The 14736-nt window shown below is 37.1% G+C and overlaps 1 protein-coding gene across 1 annotated transcript in view; it reads left to right on the forward strand.

The window, feature by feature from the left end:
* Nucleotides 1-14736, forward strand: part of TMTC2 (transmembrane O-mannosyltransferase targeting cadherins 2) — a 257441-nt gene that overhangs the window by 209291 nt on the left and 33414 nt on the right. Inside the window, exon 9 of the mRNA XM_086749874.1 lies at nucleotides 2847-2928. Coding sequence (XP_086606000.1) covers nucleotides 2847-2928 — 82 coding nt within the window. The remainder of the gene's footprint in view (nucleotides 1-2846; nucleotides 2929-14736) is intronic.

Consider the following 14736-nt stretch of genomic DNA (forward strand, 5'->3'; position numbering starts at 1 on the left):
TTCACTTTTTGTTCTCAACTATGGTTGTAAACTATTGTAAAAAAAAAAAAAAAAAAGAAATTTCATTTAATCTATAGGTATGTCTTTACTGCATTAGTAGATGAGGAAAAATCAGTCTGGGCTACATGTCATGTTTTTTCATTTTAGGGCAGGTTTTTTGGGTTGTTTTTTTTTTGTGTGTGTGGGTTTGTTGTGTTTTTTTTTTAAAGCAGGGATGAGAGGCACTGCAGTATAAGATAGTGCACTGTATCATTTGGTTGACAGGAGCCTTGTGCCATGTGGATATGGTTTTAAGGCATATGGGTTTACCAAAGAAAGTTTACTAAGTAATAAGGCTAAACCTTTACCTCCAATGAACATTCATTTTATGAAACTGGACTATCATACATGATAAGCCTGCTTGTATCTCTGCCAGGATGGTCTCTTGGAAATATGGCCTCTGTTGGTTTTGATGGAACCTGGTCTTGATATAGTTCTTGGTGTGCTGCACAGCTTTTTTTTCTCTCTCTCTCTCTATTTCATTGTCTCTAAGGCCCTTAAGGGAAATACTGAGAATGTGGAGCAGCTGTAATCGTGAACAGACCTCATTATTATTCCTATGTCAACTTGTGGGATAGTGCAGGATGTGTGCAATGTCTGTTTCCAGACCACAAAACTTGAAAAAGCCTATAGACTTGTATCTGTGACGGCAGCCTTGAGAGGTGCAGACCACAGTGCCTTTCTTCCATAGTTAAGCTTAACTGTTCTTTATTCTAGAGGTCTTCTATTTTGTAACACAAACCACAGCAATGTATTTTGTGGGGATAGCGATAAGCAGGTCACAGGTATCTTACTGAATAGCTGATGGTGATTTGTATCTGAGTATCAGACTAGGCTAACCCAATATCACTGTTTTCTTCATGAAAAGAGTAACGGCCACTAAAGAGTCTGCTTTGGCACTTGTATACCATAATATAACCTCAGTAGCTTGATGATTTCAGTGATAAGAAAATCTATGATTTAAAGCATATCTGTTCTTTTTACCATCATTTCTGCTGTCTATTTTTTCTGATCGTTTTGTCATACCATTGACCATTGTCTTGAAAAATTACGTTTTCTATTTCAGTTATGTTTTGTGGTTGATGATGATGATTTCTGATGAAAACCTACTTCCCACATTAAAATCAGAAATGTTTTCAATTTTTTTTTACTTCCCATATTAAAATAAAAAAAATATTTTTTATTTATATACCTTTATTTGTGGTGACTTTACTGTTGGCTGTGTGTATAAGGACATGAGGGAATGGAATGAGGCTGCATCAGGGGAAGTTCAGATTGGACATTAGGAAAAAGTTCTTCACTGAGGGAGTGGTCAGTCACTGGAACAGGCTTCCCAGAGAAGTGGATCCTGGCACAAAGCCTGTCAGAGTTCAAGGAGCATTTGGATGATACTCTTAGTCATATGATTTAGTTTTAGGTAGTCCTGCAAGGAGCAGGGAGTTGGACTCATCCTTATGAGTCCCTTCCAACTTGAGATATTCTATGATTCTATGCTTCTATGATTTCCTAGAACCAAAATTGTTTTTCTTTACTCTCTCCCCTGCCTTTTTTTTTTTTTTTTTTTTTAAGGGCATGTCTAAAGCTCCCTCCTAGCTTCCCTTCTGATTTTAGCTTGAGTCAGTGTAGTCCTTATCCTGATGCCTGTCCAGAAAAGCAGCATAGTTTGATGTTCCCCCAAAGCCCTTTACAGTATTTTTTTGCAATACATTTCATAGAATCATAGAATGGTTTGGACTGGAAAGGACCTTAAAGATCATCTAGTCCCAATCCCCCTGCCATGGGCAGGAACACCTTCCACTAGACCAGGTCACTCAAAGCCACATCCAACCTGGCCTTGAACGTTTCCAGGAATGGGGCATCAACAATTTCTCTCAACAACCTTTTCCAGTGCCTCACCACCGTTATTGTAATTTTTTTTTTCCTTATGTCTCATCTAAACCTACCTTCTTTCAGTTTAAAGCCATTACCCTTTATCCTGTCACTACATGGCTTTGTCAAAAGTCCCTGTCCAGTTTTCTTGTAGGCCCCTTGTAGGTACTGGAAGAGTGCTATAAAGTCTTCTTGGAGCCTTCTCTTCCCTAGGCTGAACAACCCCAGCTCTCTCAGCCTGTCCTTACAGGAGAGGTGCTCCAGCCTTCTGATCGTTTGCATGGCCCTCCTCTGGACTCCCTCCAGCAGTTCCATGTCCTTCTTATGTTGGGGATTTCAGAGCAGGATGTACTACTCCAGGTGGGGTCTTACGAGAACGGAGAAGCAGGGGCAGAATCACCTCCCTCGACCTGCTGACAACACTCCTTTTGATGCAGCCCAGGATGCAGTTGGCTTTCTGGGCTGCTAGCACCCATTGCCATCAATGCTTCTCATAAACCAACACCCTCAAATCCTTCTCCTCAGGGCTGGTCTCAATCCATTCTCCACTCAGCCTGTGTTTGTGCTTGGGGTTGCCCAACCCATGTGCAGGACCTTGTGCGTGGCCTTGTTGAACTTCATGAGGTTTTTCACGAGCCCACCTCTCCAGCCTGTTAAGGTCCCACTTGTCAATTTCTACCACTTCCTTACTTCTTGGACATTGACGATGTTGGACACATTTCTTCCTCAGTCTGGAGATCTGCAGCATAAAGTAGCTGACCACAAAGCTTACTGTAAAACTTAAACATTCATATTTACTTAGGTTAAGTCTAGTGATAATAGTAATTGTTTTTCTCTAGTGCCTGGAATTTGGAAATTTTAACTGTAGGTAATATTTCTGTGGTGACACAATGTTAAAATAATTTTCCCTGTTTTTGTTTTTGTTTTTTTTTTTAAAGGGACGCAAGAGTGAGGCAGAAAAGTACTTCGTAAAGGCTATTCAGCTGGATCCTACCAAAGGAAACTGCTACATGCATTATGGTACGTTTCAGATTGATAGAGTTTCCACACGTATTCCAAGATTGCTGTTAATCTCTCTGAGTGATTAAGGATTTGAAAAGTGCTACTGGCAAAATACCTGCTTTAAAGGGAAAGAAACTAATCTGCCATGTATAACTTCATCTTCATTTCAATTTGTTAATCACTGTAGAGGGAGAGGTGAAGATTTTCATATTTTGCATAGCTTTCCTCCTGTAAGGGGAATTCCTGTATTGCTGCCTCGCTGTGAAGGAAAAAAAAAGGTGACTATTGCCATATGTCGAAGTTTCATGGCCTGAATATTATTATTAACATTTGGCCTCACTTCGTTGGCTGCCAGTGGGTGGGCAACTAGAAGTTGTACTTGAGTGTGTGTGAGTTCTATATATCGAAGTGTCTGCTTTTGGTTGAAGATTTACAGGCCTTACATCTACCTCTTTCCCAGCATCTTCATGGTTTGAAATGGATAAGTATTATAAAAGGTTTTGACAAATTGTCTGTGCCTTTGTCGTACTAAACCATGCATGTGCTTAAAGCAGTTAATTTGAAGGTATCTTTATAACTTTGGATTGTTTTTGCTAGATGTGCAAAAAATATTTCCAGATGTGATTAGTCCCAAGAAACCGAAAATACTTAACTTTATGGACTAATTCTTATTGTATTTTAAAGCTGATAATAGACGAATCTAAAAATGCAAGCTATGGAGTCCCAACTGGAAAATATAGAAAGAAGTAATAAATTCCATCTTAGTTAAGGAAGAAGGTAGGGAGCCACAGGGATACTATATATATCTTTGTATATTGTTTTAATTTCCTCTTTGTTTCTAACTGGTAAATGTAAAATAAGTGAAAATGAGTAGCCAAAAGGGAAAATCAATCTCACATAATAACCATATTTTTACTTTGTGCGATTTCTTTGTCTGAATAGCTCACACATTTTATTTCTGCTGGGTCCTATGCAGTGTAAAATTCTGTATGTTAGGCTCCCAGAATCAATGCATACATTGTTACTTGAACATGTCGTGATATTTAAATGAATGTAGCCCGGTGTTGCATTATTTTGCATTATGGATCAGTGCAGTTGGTGACCTTGTCTTCTATTTACGGCCGTACGGGTAAATCTAATAGGGGTATTTGTGCACATAAGCTCCATTATTTCAATTGGATATAAGTATAGTTGATATCTCAAGATAATGAGGAAAATTTGCAGCAGATTGTTTCTTGAAATCCTACTCAAGCCCCTTCCTGCCATTGTTATTAAGAAATCTATCCATAGTTATTAGGAAATCTATTTGCATACAAATTCAAAGGTAGATCTCAACAATCCATCCTGGCAATTGAAGTTATGATTGTGTATATTTTATTGCAGATCTAGATTTTTTTTCTCTCTCATTACTTCGTCAACTTGTCTGTCTTTTCCTGCAGCATCCCCTCTGTGTCATTTTCAAGTGCCCTATAAACTAAAAGCAAGGTTATTCAAATAATCATTCATCTCTGATGTATTGACTTCTTTACCAAACTACAATATTTAAATAATGTATTGTTTCCGAGTTCAGTTTATTCCTTAAAAACTAGCAAAGTTTTCCTTTATTGTGTCACAGGTACAAAAAGTGATTTCTGTGTCCTTTTGCAGAGATCATTTTTGCAACATAAGTGAGATTCTACTCTGCAGATTACAGTGAAGGGCAAAATTTAGTCAGTGTTTGGAATACCAGCCTAATAAAATGTGATGCTGAAGGGCTATAGACCCAAGAAATTTCTATATACCAGTCACTAGGTCTCCATCATGGAGTATTTTATACACAGAGAGCTATACTGAATGCAAGTGAAACCTTTTCTTTTGTTTTTATAGCTTCTGATCACTTCACCAAATTTAGTGATGTCACTCCATGTTTAAATCAAAGTAGCTATGAGAAAGATATGTTTTTTTCTGCTTGGCATATGTGTCTGTTTAGTGTAGGTCATCTCAAAACCTTGTCCCTTCAGGAACAGGACATTGTAATATTTGAAATAAATTGTTCTTGCTTTTTTTTTCCCTTTGTTTTCTTTTCATCTTTCTTTCTCTTTTCTTTTCCACCTATTTCTTGTATTGGTCAGGAATCTGTAGTGTGTTTTACCAGGGACATTCCAAGTATTACACAAGGATCCCTAGTGAGCACTTTAAGCTTTATCTCTACATCTCATTAATTTGTTTTAGCACCTTGTCACAGGTACAGTCCACGTCCTATTTGCCAAGCATTAAACTATGGGGAAATACATCCATATTTTGCGTGTAAATCTTAGAGATTACGTTTTTTCTCAGCATGAAGATGTTGGAACAGAGAATAAAATAGTTGGCATCAACCCTAAAAAAACCACATAACCTCATGGAACAGCAAATGAAGAGTGGTCAGCTGGAACACAACAGTGTGTTGATGGAGTAGCAGGAATAAATGGACTGAAGATTTTCTTCCAAGTGCACATACATGCACACACTTAAAATTTGTGCTCCCAGGATGTGCAGATGTTCTTTTTGACTTCTAACCTTTTTGTCTTTTTTTTGGAGCTATCAGAAAAAAAAATTGTTCATATTCTGTATCTTTTGAGAGGTTTACATTTGTATTATAATGTGCTTTAATTCAGTCTTTAAGCCAAAGCTATGCTTAGAAGACGTGATTTAGTGCAGAAGCCAGCTTATTTGATCACATGAAAATTGAGAGGTGAACAGTTTTATGGTTGCTTCTTGGGATAATACCACCAAAGCATGTTACTCTGATCGAGGTAGTGTGATAATTAGTTTTGTACAGGTAATTTACTGGCTTTGGATTTCAGTGGATTTAGATTCAAAGCAGTGTTTCTGAAACTCATTATGCTTGCAGATGTCTGAAGGGAGAAATAGTGGAAAAGTTGAAGAGATATAAGTCCCTGCACACTGCGGATGTGATGCCACTTCATTGGGCGTAATGGGAAGTGGCTTTCGCTCTAGTGACCAGAGAGAGTAGCAGTCCCCTCTCAGCCTGAAATGCAGGCAGCTGCTCACCTGTTCACGTTTTCCCCTTCTTTTCCCTTTTCCCTTTCTCATATGCCAGTTACTGAACATTTGGACTTTATGTGGAACTGTTGTCTTACGAATATGTAGTCTTGATGGGTGATCTGATACAACTTACTCAGGTACACGGTACGCTACCAGAAACACCAAGCAGATGAAAGGAAGAAAATGCATATGAACCAGGAAGAGGAAAAAATAGCAGAGGAAAGAGTACAGAAGCACCAATGAAAATTTATTTTTGGCACAACCTACATGTTTTTAAACTAAAACATTGAAGGAGATTATTTCAGAAACTAGATTTGAGTACTGCTATAAAGCTTGAGGTTTTTAATTGCATATCTTTAATACACATTTTTTAAAGAACATTGAAAGTGAACAGTTTTAACTAAACTGAGTTGAACTCAATCAGTGCTTATTTATTTTTTAATTTCCATCTTTATTTTCTCCGGGAAAGTTTTTTTTCAGAATATCCTACCCACATCTACTCTGGATATTGGCTCTCATGCATCCCACTTCACTTTGAACATTTAAGTCAAGTATTCAATTTTGGATTCTCCCAGACATCGTTGGCTTCTGTCATCAACAGATCAATGACATAATTGAAATGGTCTCCACTGACTGTAGAGGGGACTTTTTAAAACTTAGGGGCCTTGATTAACTGCTTGTGGTCAGGTGGGATGAATCGAAGTATCAATCTGAGAAAGCGCAGAGAGATACGTAAGACCTAATGGATTCCAAAGGCATTTCCATATAAATATTTTAAAAACTCTTGGCATATAAAGAGTCAGTAAGTCAAATTTGTTAACAAGTGTGCCAAACATAGAAATGTTCAGCCAGGTCAGACCAGTGACATTACGGCCCAGAGATTATTTTGTTTTGGATACAGTGCTGACCACCCACAAAGGGAATGCAGATCTCCCGTTTCTGTCTACACTGAGCCAAGCTCGGGAGAAGCTGAAGAAAGATTCTGTATAAAATTTGTTAATGCGGAGAGATGAGGTGAATTTCAAACAGTATACTTAAGTCCTTGTCTGTTTGAAAAGAAACAAAAATAAATTCTTCAGTATCTTTTCATTGAGATGGCTAGTAAGATGCAGTGTAGTTGAGGGGTTTAAAGTTGTTGAAGGCTTTCTGTACTAGCTTTCACTTAAACAAGCAAACAAACAAAAAAAAAACCCGTAAAGGTACAGTGAAATTTAAGTTGTGCGAACATTTTGCCTCCAAAATGGTTTTATTTCCTTTATAACTTTTGGTTTAAACAAAACAAAACAAAAAAAAAAAAAACAAAACACCACCACTAAAGCAGATTTCAAGATTTCATTTTACTTACTTTACTAAAAATAGGTTTTGCTACTGTGCCTCTTAAAGTGCATATAGTGGCCTCTCTACAACATAATGAAAATGAAGTGGGGAGAAAGGAGTGAGGTTCCAAGATAAATGTGTGTACAGAGGTCTCGCCTCCCTTACACTTGTAATGGCTTAATTGGAATGGGTAAGTCTAGAACCCAACAGGATGTTCAAATTAACTCTGTTTTATTAATTACCATTGAGACCTCATTTTAAAATAGTGTCCTCTGAATAATACATTGTTTCTAATAACTCTGACTTGTTTAATGATTCATTTTTCATTCTAAAAATGAATTATTCTCATTAGATTAATTATGCATTCACTTGATTAGGCAATTCACATTAATCATTTGCCTTTTTCAGTGCATTCCCAGTTACAGATATAAAACAAAATGGAAAACATGCTGTCAGATTAGGTAAAACTGAAGCATATTAGCTATATTCTCATTGAAGGAAGAACAGATTAACATGTTCCCAAACATTCTCTTTTTTTTAGCATTATTATTCAGTTTTGAATTTGTTATAATTTGGGAGTTGTTTTTTATAGTTTTTCTCATATTATCTGTATTTTTACATACGTTTAACTTGTTAACTGCTTGTTAACTATTAAAAGTTTTACTTTTTTACTTTCATCTTAAGTCCTTCTGATCATTATTTAGGCACTGAACTTTTAACTCTTTTTGATACCTAAATTTTCACTTGGATCTGTGAGCACTTTGTATCTGCCGTGCCTCCAAGGATGACTGCTTTACTACTTCTAAGTCTTAGCTTGAAAATGGATTTGAACTGCTGTGGTTTAAGCTTCAAAATAAATTTCATTGAAATATGATAGCGGGAGATTTTCAAGCGTCATTTTTTTCAGTCTTTAAGTCATACATTTACATGTGTTAGTGAGTGTGAGAATTTACATATGTTTACAGTTGTGCATTCAGTTTTCTTCTTAGATGTGATGCTATTTATAACATATTTGGGTAGTCACATAGTTCACAGTGCTGGAGCTGTATGTCTTTGTTCTTCATTGCCTGAAGAACAGCCTGGGAAAGATTTATTTTTCTCCTGCGTATTCAAAGAAAAGATCTTATGAAGAAAACAGTGTAATAATGAAAAATAAAATGTCAAAATTGTGTTGATAAGAAAGAGAAATATCAACTATGACCTAGAAACAAAGTCTTACTAATTTCTTCAGGAGAGTTTTGTGCCCATGGAAGAAATGTCACCCTAGTCCATAGGAGGGTCAATTTTTATCTTTGTCAATGAAATTATTAAAACTGACTTCACAGTCCCTAATTTCAGTGGATGATTTTTCCATTTCTGACTGAGAGTTTTGCTAAATGCAGTATATGTCGAATGATAAATAAAACAGAATGCATGGATCTGCTCCATTGGGAACACCAGATGCTACATGGTGATTATGAATTGAGAAATTAAATTCCTGTATGAGATGGAGTCAAAGCCAACCAGATGTAATATGTCCATCACTTTGCCACCCTTCCCAATATGTGCTCATTAACCTCTCAGCAAATGACAGGTTTTTTTGCCATTTTAAATCTTTTGGAAATTCTGACATTAAATATATAATGATTTTGTAGGGAAACTCTAAACCAAGTTTATGATACTCAAATAATACATGTTTGTAGAACATAGGCACGCTTTGGAGGAAGAGTCTCTTTGTCTTGAGCTGCTGTGAAATTAGGATCCTAACGTTGGACTACAGCTTGTACCTCCACCCGCAATATCAATGAATGTAGTTCCAGGAAAACAGGATTCCTAGACTCAAAACAGGAAGAGAGATGTATCTGACTCTCCAAAAGACTTCATTAAGCTTTCGACCTTTCTGCTCCCAGTACTCTCACCAGTAACTGTGATTTAAGAAAATCTTCAGCTACTATTAACACAGACAGTATTTCTTCCTTCCAGACTGAAACTGAACAAGAATATACCAGAAACAGAGCTATTCAGAAGAATATATCCATTTGAAGTCTTGTTTGCAGTTATCTTGGCAGCTGTGAATAATGAGTGTACAAAGGCATATGTACATAAATTGTCAAGTCCTTTTTGTTGGTCTCTAGGCTGTTGCTATCACACAACAGTAAAAGAAGATTCTTACAAACCACTATAATAACTATTTATTCCAAGCTCCCTTTAGAACCAATCACTTAAGCGGAATGCAGAGGAGTATTTCCAAACAAGCTAGGTCACTGACCTTAAACGCTGTGGGATTTCCATGTTTCTAGCTCTTCCCTTGAGTTTATCCATAAATCTTATCATTCTGACATCCCAAGTCTGTGGTTGACTCTGCTTCCTCAGCACAATATAATAGACTGCTTGAGAGATGTGGTATAGAAATTGCAGATCAGAGACAGTGCTATTGATGTGGCTTTATGCTTCTTTGATGTTGCCAGAATTTGGGGTTTCTGCAGAAACTGGAAAAGCCTGTGGCACAAACAACCCCGGAGACTTTGTTAATGATCGTATGGTTTGACCTATGAGTGCCATCTCATTATGAGGATTTTTGAAAGGATAATGTGGACATGCTGCAGAAGTGCAACTGGATAGTTCTTTCCCATCCAAATTTCAGTTTTCCAAACCTTATACATCATCAGGTGTCTGGGGAATGAAATAGGGTCCAGAATCTTGCTTAGTGTTTGTAAAACATGAGGTCCTCTGTATTATATGTTTCCATCATTAATCTTATGGTTTAGTGAGAGCTTCCAGTGATCCAGATGTGGTCACAAGTTCAGTCATCACATCCCAAAGGCTTGCAGTTTAATTTTTTCTCTCTTATCTCTGGTTGTGCTCTGGATGACATCCAATGGTATATTTAGCACAACTGCAACAAATAAGTTTTTCAGACAAAGAAAATTGCTAATAAAAGTGATATTTCCAAGCCAGTGCACATATTGATGTTGCAGCACCCACTGGCTTGTGTAGTCTTTCTATATATTTTATTTGCATGGAATAGTCTTCTCAGTGGGAGTCAGTTCAGGGGATAAACTCCTCAAAAACCCTTCCAGCGAGAAAGCTGGAGAACAGCTTTAAATAAGATGGAATGGGGTGTAAGGAGCAATAAGAACCTGGAATGCTACTATCATCTAGATGATCCTAATGTAAGTTCTCTTTGCTTCGCCTGTCACATCCTATACATTCAGCAAGAAATTGTCTTAACAGGCTTGTTAGGCAGAATCTTTAAGCAAACATTCCCTTACTCTGGGAACTGCTCATTCACAGCTATTGAATCTGTTTTGAATCTCTTAAGGGAAATATTAGGTCATGTCTCTTGACTTGGCATCTTGTAACATTGATTCATCACCTGAAAAGCTTTGGAAATCAACTCTGAGACAAGGTCTCTCCTCTCATTTCTTCCACAGAATGCGATTGAAATTTTCCATTCAGATATCTCAGGTTGCATCTGCTTTTTTTTTTGCTCTGCATTGCCACAACAGGGTTGCAGTTGATGGTGACTTCAGTGGTTCACTGGCTCATGCCAGTGAGAATGTCATTCAGTTCTCAAGATCTTGTGACCTTGCTGTGTACTTCAAAGACAGACACAGTGCACTGGGTCAGCCAGAACTTGATCTCAATTTTGGTTTCTGTTTAAACTTGAAGTGCTTTGAAAGTACCAACAAATATTTGGCTTCAAATCTTCCCTGTTGAATGTGCTGAAAGAACTTCTAGTGACGTTTATTATAAATAGATTCAGTGGTTCAGTCTATGGTCCTGATATACCTACTTTTCCTGTCAATATAGTTGTTTAAGTTGCTGCCATGGAAGGAGAGAACTCTTTTGAAGAGGATAAGATGCAGAAGACTTGGTGACAAACATATTAAAAGAAGCAAATGCTACCTATTTGCTATTATGGTGGGATTAGTAGTCTTTTACTTCTTATTCAGAAGGCAGTTTACTGTGTTTTGCTTAGATTAGTGAAGATATCAGGGCAAAAGTGCAAGTTGTTGATGTTTAAGTTAAGTGCAGAACCAACAGCGTTGTGAGAACATTAAAAATGGTTCTTTATAGAAGCAGCAGTAGCAAGATGAGCTATTTCAGAAACCTACTCTGTTCTGGTACAAAGTACCTTTGAATGTTTGCCAGTGAGCAAAAGAGAAAGAACATTTCAATTAAAGAAAGATTGGTGCAACTTGCACTTTTATCTAGTGAAATAAAAGGTTGTCGTGCCTGTAGGGAACAGTTGAGCCCATTCTGGAGGAAGGCACTAGTGCCTTTGTGCTCTGAACATAAAAGGTTGTTACACACAGGCATATCCCAACCAAGTAATACCTTTCATATTGCAATAAAGCAGTAGAACTACCAATTCAGATGCGTGACTTTTAAACTGCTGTTGGCACATGTCTTAAAATGCTATGCAAATGTTCATGATCATTTTAGAGAGACAATTATACGGGAGAGAGAACTGTATGCTTTCATTGCTGTGGATAAATATTCGTTAAAAGTTTCGACAGAAGATGAAAATACATTGGGTTTTTTTTTTTTTTTCCAAATCCTGGGAACTGGAAATTTTTTTGTTGTTGCTTAAATTACATATATACTTTTATCTTATTTTTCAATAGTTTGTATATCTTACCTCAACATTTTTTTGTCAAATATAGACTCAAAAACACCTGACAATTTGCAAGGGAAAAAAAAAAAGAGTTTGAACAAGGTACGGAAATTTTCAGTTTTTATGCTCTTTCTGATGCTTAGATATCTTAGTTTAGGGGAAAATGACTAAAAGAATAGTGAAGTACTGAATCAGTTCTCTGCTCTTTAAGGTCTTTAAGAACTCTTGGCTACACATTTACACTCAGCTCTGTGCTGTCTAGCAGGAAAGGTGGAAATATCTGTTTAAAAAAGTAACATTGTTCCAGGCAAGAGACAATGTTGTTGGAGATCACACCTGAACCTGAACTGTGGATTTCCCACTCCCATTCTAGGCGAATAGTAATGAGAAATACACTTTTTTTTTTTTTTTTAAGGAAGGAAAATCTGGGATTCAGAGCTTCTAGAAAGCTGTTTTCTCAAAAGCTGGTTCTGATTCCAAAAAACAATCAGGCTACCATAATTTATGTTGTTGGCAAGAGTTGGAGTTGCGACACCTGAAATAAATAAGCTCTGTATGTGGTACGGGGCAGTGTCTCATAAATCATGGGGTTTGCCAGGTACCTGCCAGAGGAGAAAATCTTGTATGTAAATTTAGACACACACAAGTGGTTCCTGGATCCAGGGGCTTGTGGATCAGACCTTCTGATCCCTCTTCAGGGCCAATGTTCTGCCCTGCTAGTGCTCTTCTTTTGGGAAAATGCATCTTTACGGCTTTGACAGGAAAAGTTCAGAAGTCTGCTTTTTAATGAAGAAAATAAAGCAGTAAACTGCCAATCCAGTTAATTCTTGTATGAACTTAGTATATCATATTAAAAGGAATGCCGATTAATGTTTTCAAAATGGGATCTCTCTACTTAAGTGCTTTAAATTAAATCTAGATGTGTGAATAAAATCAGTCAGCCTTTCAGGAGAACTTGGAAAATCAATTTTGAACTGAAATTTTCTGCCTTGCACTGTGTCTGGCTGGGACAGAGTTAACTTTCTTTATAGCAGCCTGGATGATGCTGTGTTTTGGATTTTTGGCTAAAACAGACTTGATAACACACCAATGTTTTCACTGTTGCTGAACAGCGCTTGAACACTGTCAAGGCTTTCTCTTTTTCCCACCCACTCTGCCCCCTAAGCGAGTAGGCAGACGATGGGCAAGTGATTGGGAGGGGAGACAGCTTGGACAGCTGACCCAAGCTGGCCAGAGGGATGTGCCAGACTGCATAATGTCATGTTCAGCAATAAAATCTGGGGTAGAGGAAGAAGAAGGGCTTTGGCTTCTGACTTTGTCCTTTGTTTGGAGACTGTCTGGGCGTCAGCCTACATGTGAGAAGTGGTGAGCCATTTCCTTCGCTGTTTTTGTGTTGGTTTTTTTTCTTCTTTCTTTCGTCTATTAAACTAATTTGTCTCGATCCACAAGTTTTCTGGCTTTTTTTTTCTTCCGGTTTTCTCCTCTCACCCTACTGGAGTGGGGGAGAGTAAGTGGCTACATGAGTGTTTGGATGCTGGAGGGGGATAGCCCACCACACACCTGTACACTGAGGTATTGACTTTTCCACTAGATTGAGAAGGTCGCAGTCAATTATTTTTATAGCCCATCCAATCAAGGAAATGCTTAATCAGCAGCCTGTGATTAAATCACCTCTACTCAGACAATGAGTAAGGAAGTTAAGGGGTGTTGCCCTCCCGTGTTTGCAGTCAATATCCTGTAAGGGTTTGGGTGTAAAGGATGCTATCTATCATCTGCTACCTACCCACTCAGCTTTATTGCCACTGTTATTACCACCTCCAGTACAGGGGAGAGACTTATTTATGGTGATGCACAATTCTAGAATTTTCTTTTCTGAAGACCTGAAAGTTTTACTTGTACTTGGCTGGTGTTGCACAGTACTTGCAATCATTTTTAGTTAACTTTGGTAATCCTGTAATAAAGATAATCCTTTAATATGTTGTATAAAATAATAATCCTGTTACAGAGACACTTTTTAGAGTCTTAGTAGTAAATGGAGAGTAAATTGTGGTTTTAACAATTTAAAACATTAGTTTAGAGTTGTTGCTGATGGGTTTGATGTGTCCATGTAGACTAATGGAATGTATGCAGTCAAAGTCCTAGAAAAACAGTTAATAAAACCAAGCTTTTGACTAAAGCATCTAGTAGTGCACTTGCTTTTCAATAAATATATATAATACCCTGTTCTAAATTAGACTTCTTGTAGAAATCAAGCATGTACGAATTTCATGATATCTTCAGTACATGTTGATCTTACAGATCTCTTAAAGAGCTAAGAATTAACCTAGTGTGTGGCTTAAGAGTGCCGATAAAACATTAATATTTCTTTGAAATTGTTTCCAATAATGTTATATTTTTAGAACTTACATGGATGAAGTGTAAGTTTTTTACTGTTAAATAAAATTAATCTGAAGTCAAGAATCTTGTTGATTATGTTAAATGAAGTAGAATGTATCAGTTCTATTTTCTCACATTAAGGGTAGTTATAAATATACATAAGATAACATCTCTGTTGAGCTTCAGTGTTAAATATTTCATACAGAAAACTAGAAGTATATTTCTGAAGATCTGTCTCTAAAAACCCTTGAGTGATTTTTATTGAAGATAATAATGAGAGAGTTTTTCCTCTTTATTGAACTAATTAACTTAATGACCAGTTGACATTTTTTAATTCTAAGCTGCAAAATATTTTTCCTAAATTAAGTATATAATTTTTTTTGAGAATTATTTTGAATATTCGCTGTGTCTTGAAATCTAAAAGGTTGTGTCCCCTTTCTTTCCCCTGACTGGATGTCAGTAGTACATCCAGTTACTAGTTCTCATTCTGCTATCCACTGCTTTCC

The sequence above is a fragment of the Chlamydotis macqueenii genome, chromosome 1 (genome assembly GCF_036417535.1).
Source record: "Chlamydotis macqueenii isolate bChlMac1 chromosome 1, bChlMac1.mat, whole genome shotgun sequence".
Classification (NCBI taxonomy): domain Eukaryota; kingdom Metazoa; phylum Chordata; class Aves; order Otidiformes; family Otididae; genus Chlamydotis; species Chlamydotis macqueenii.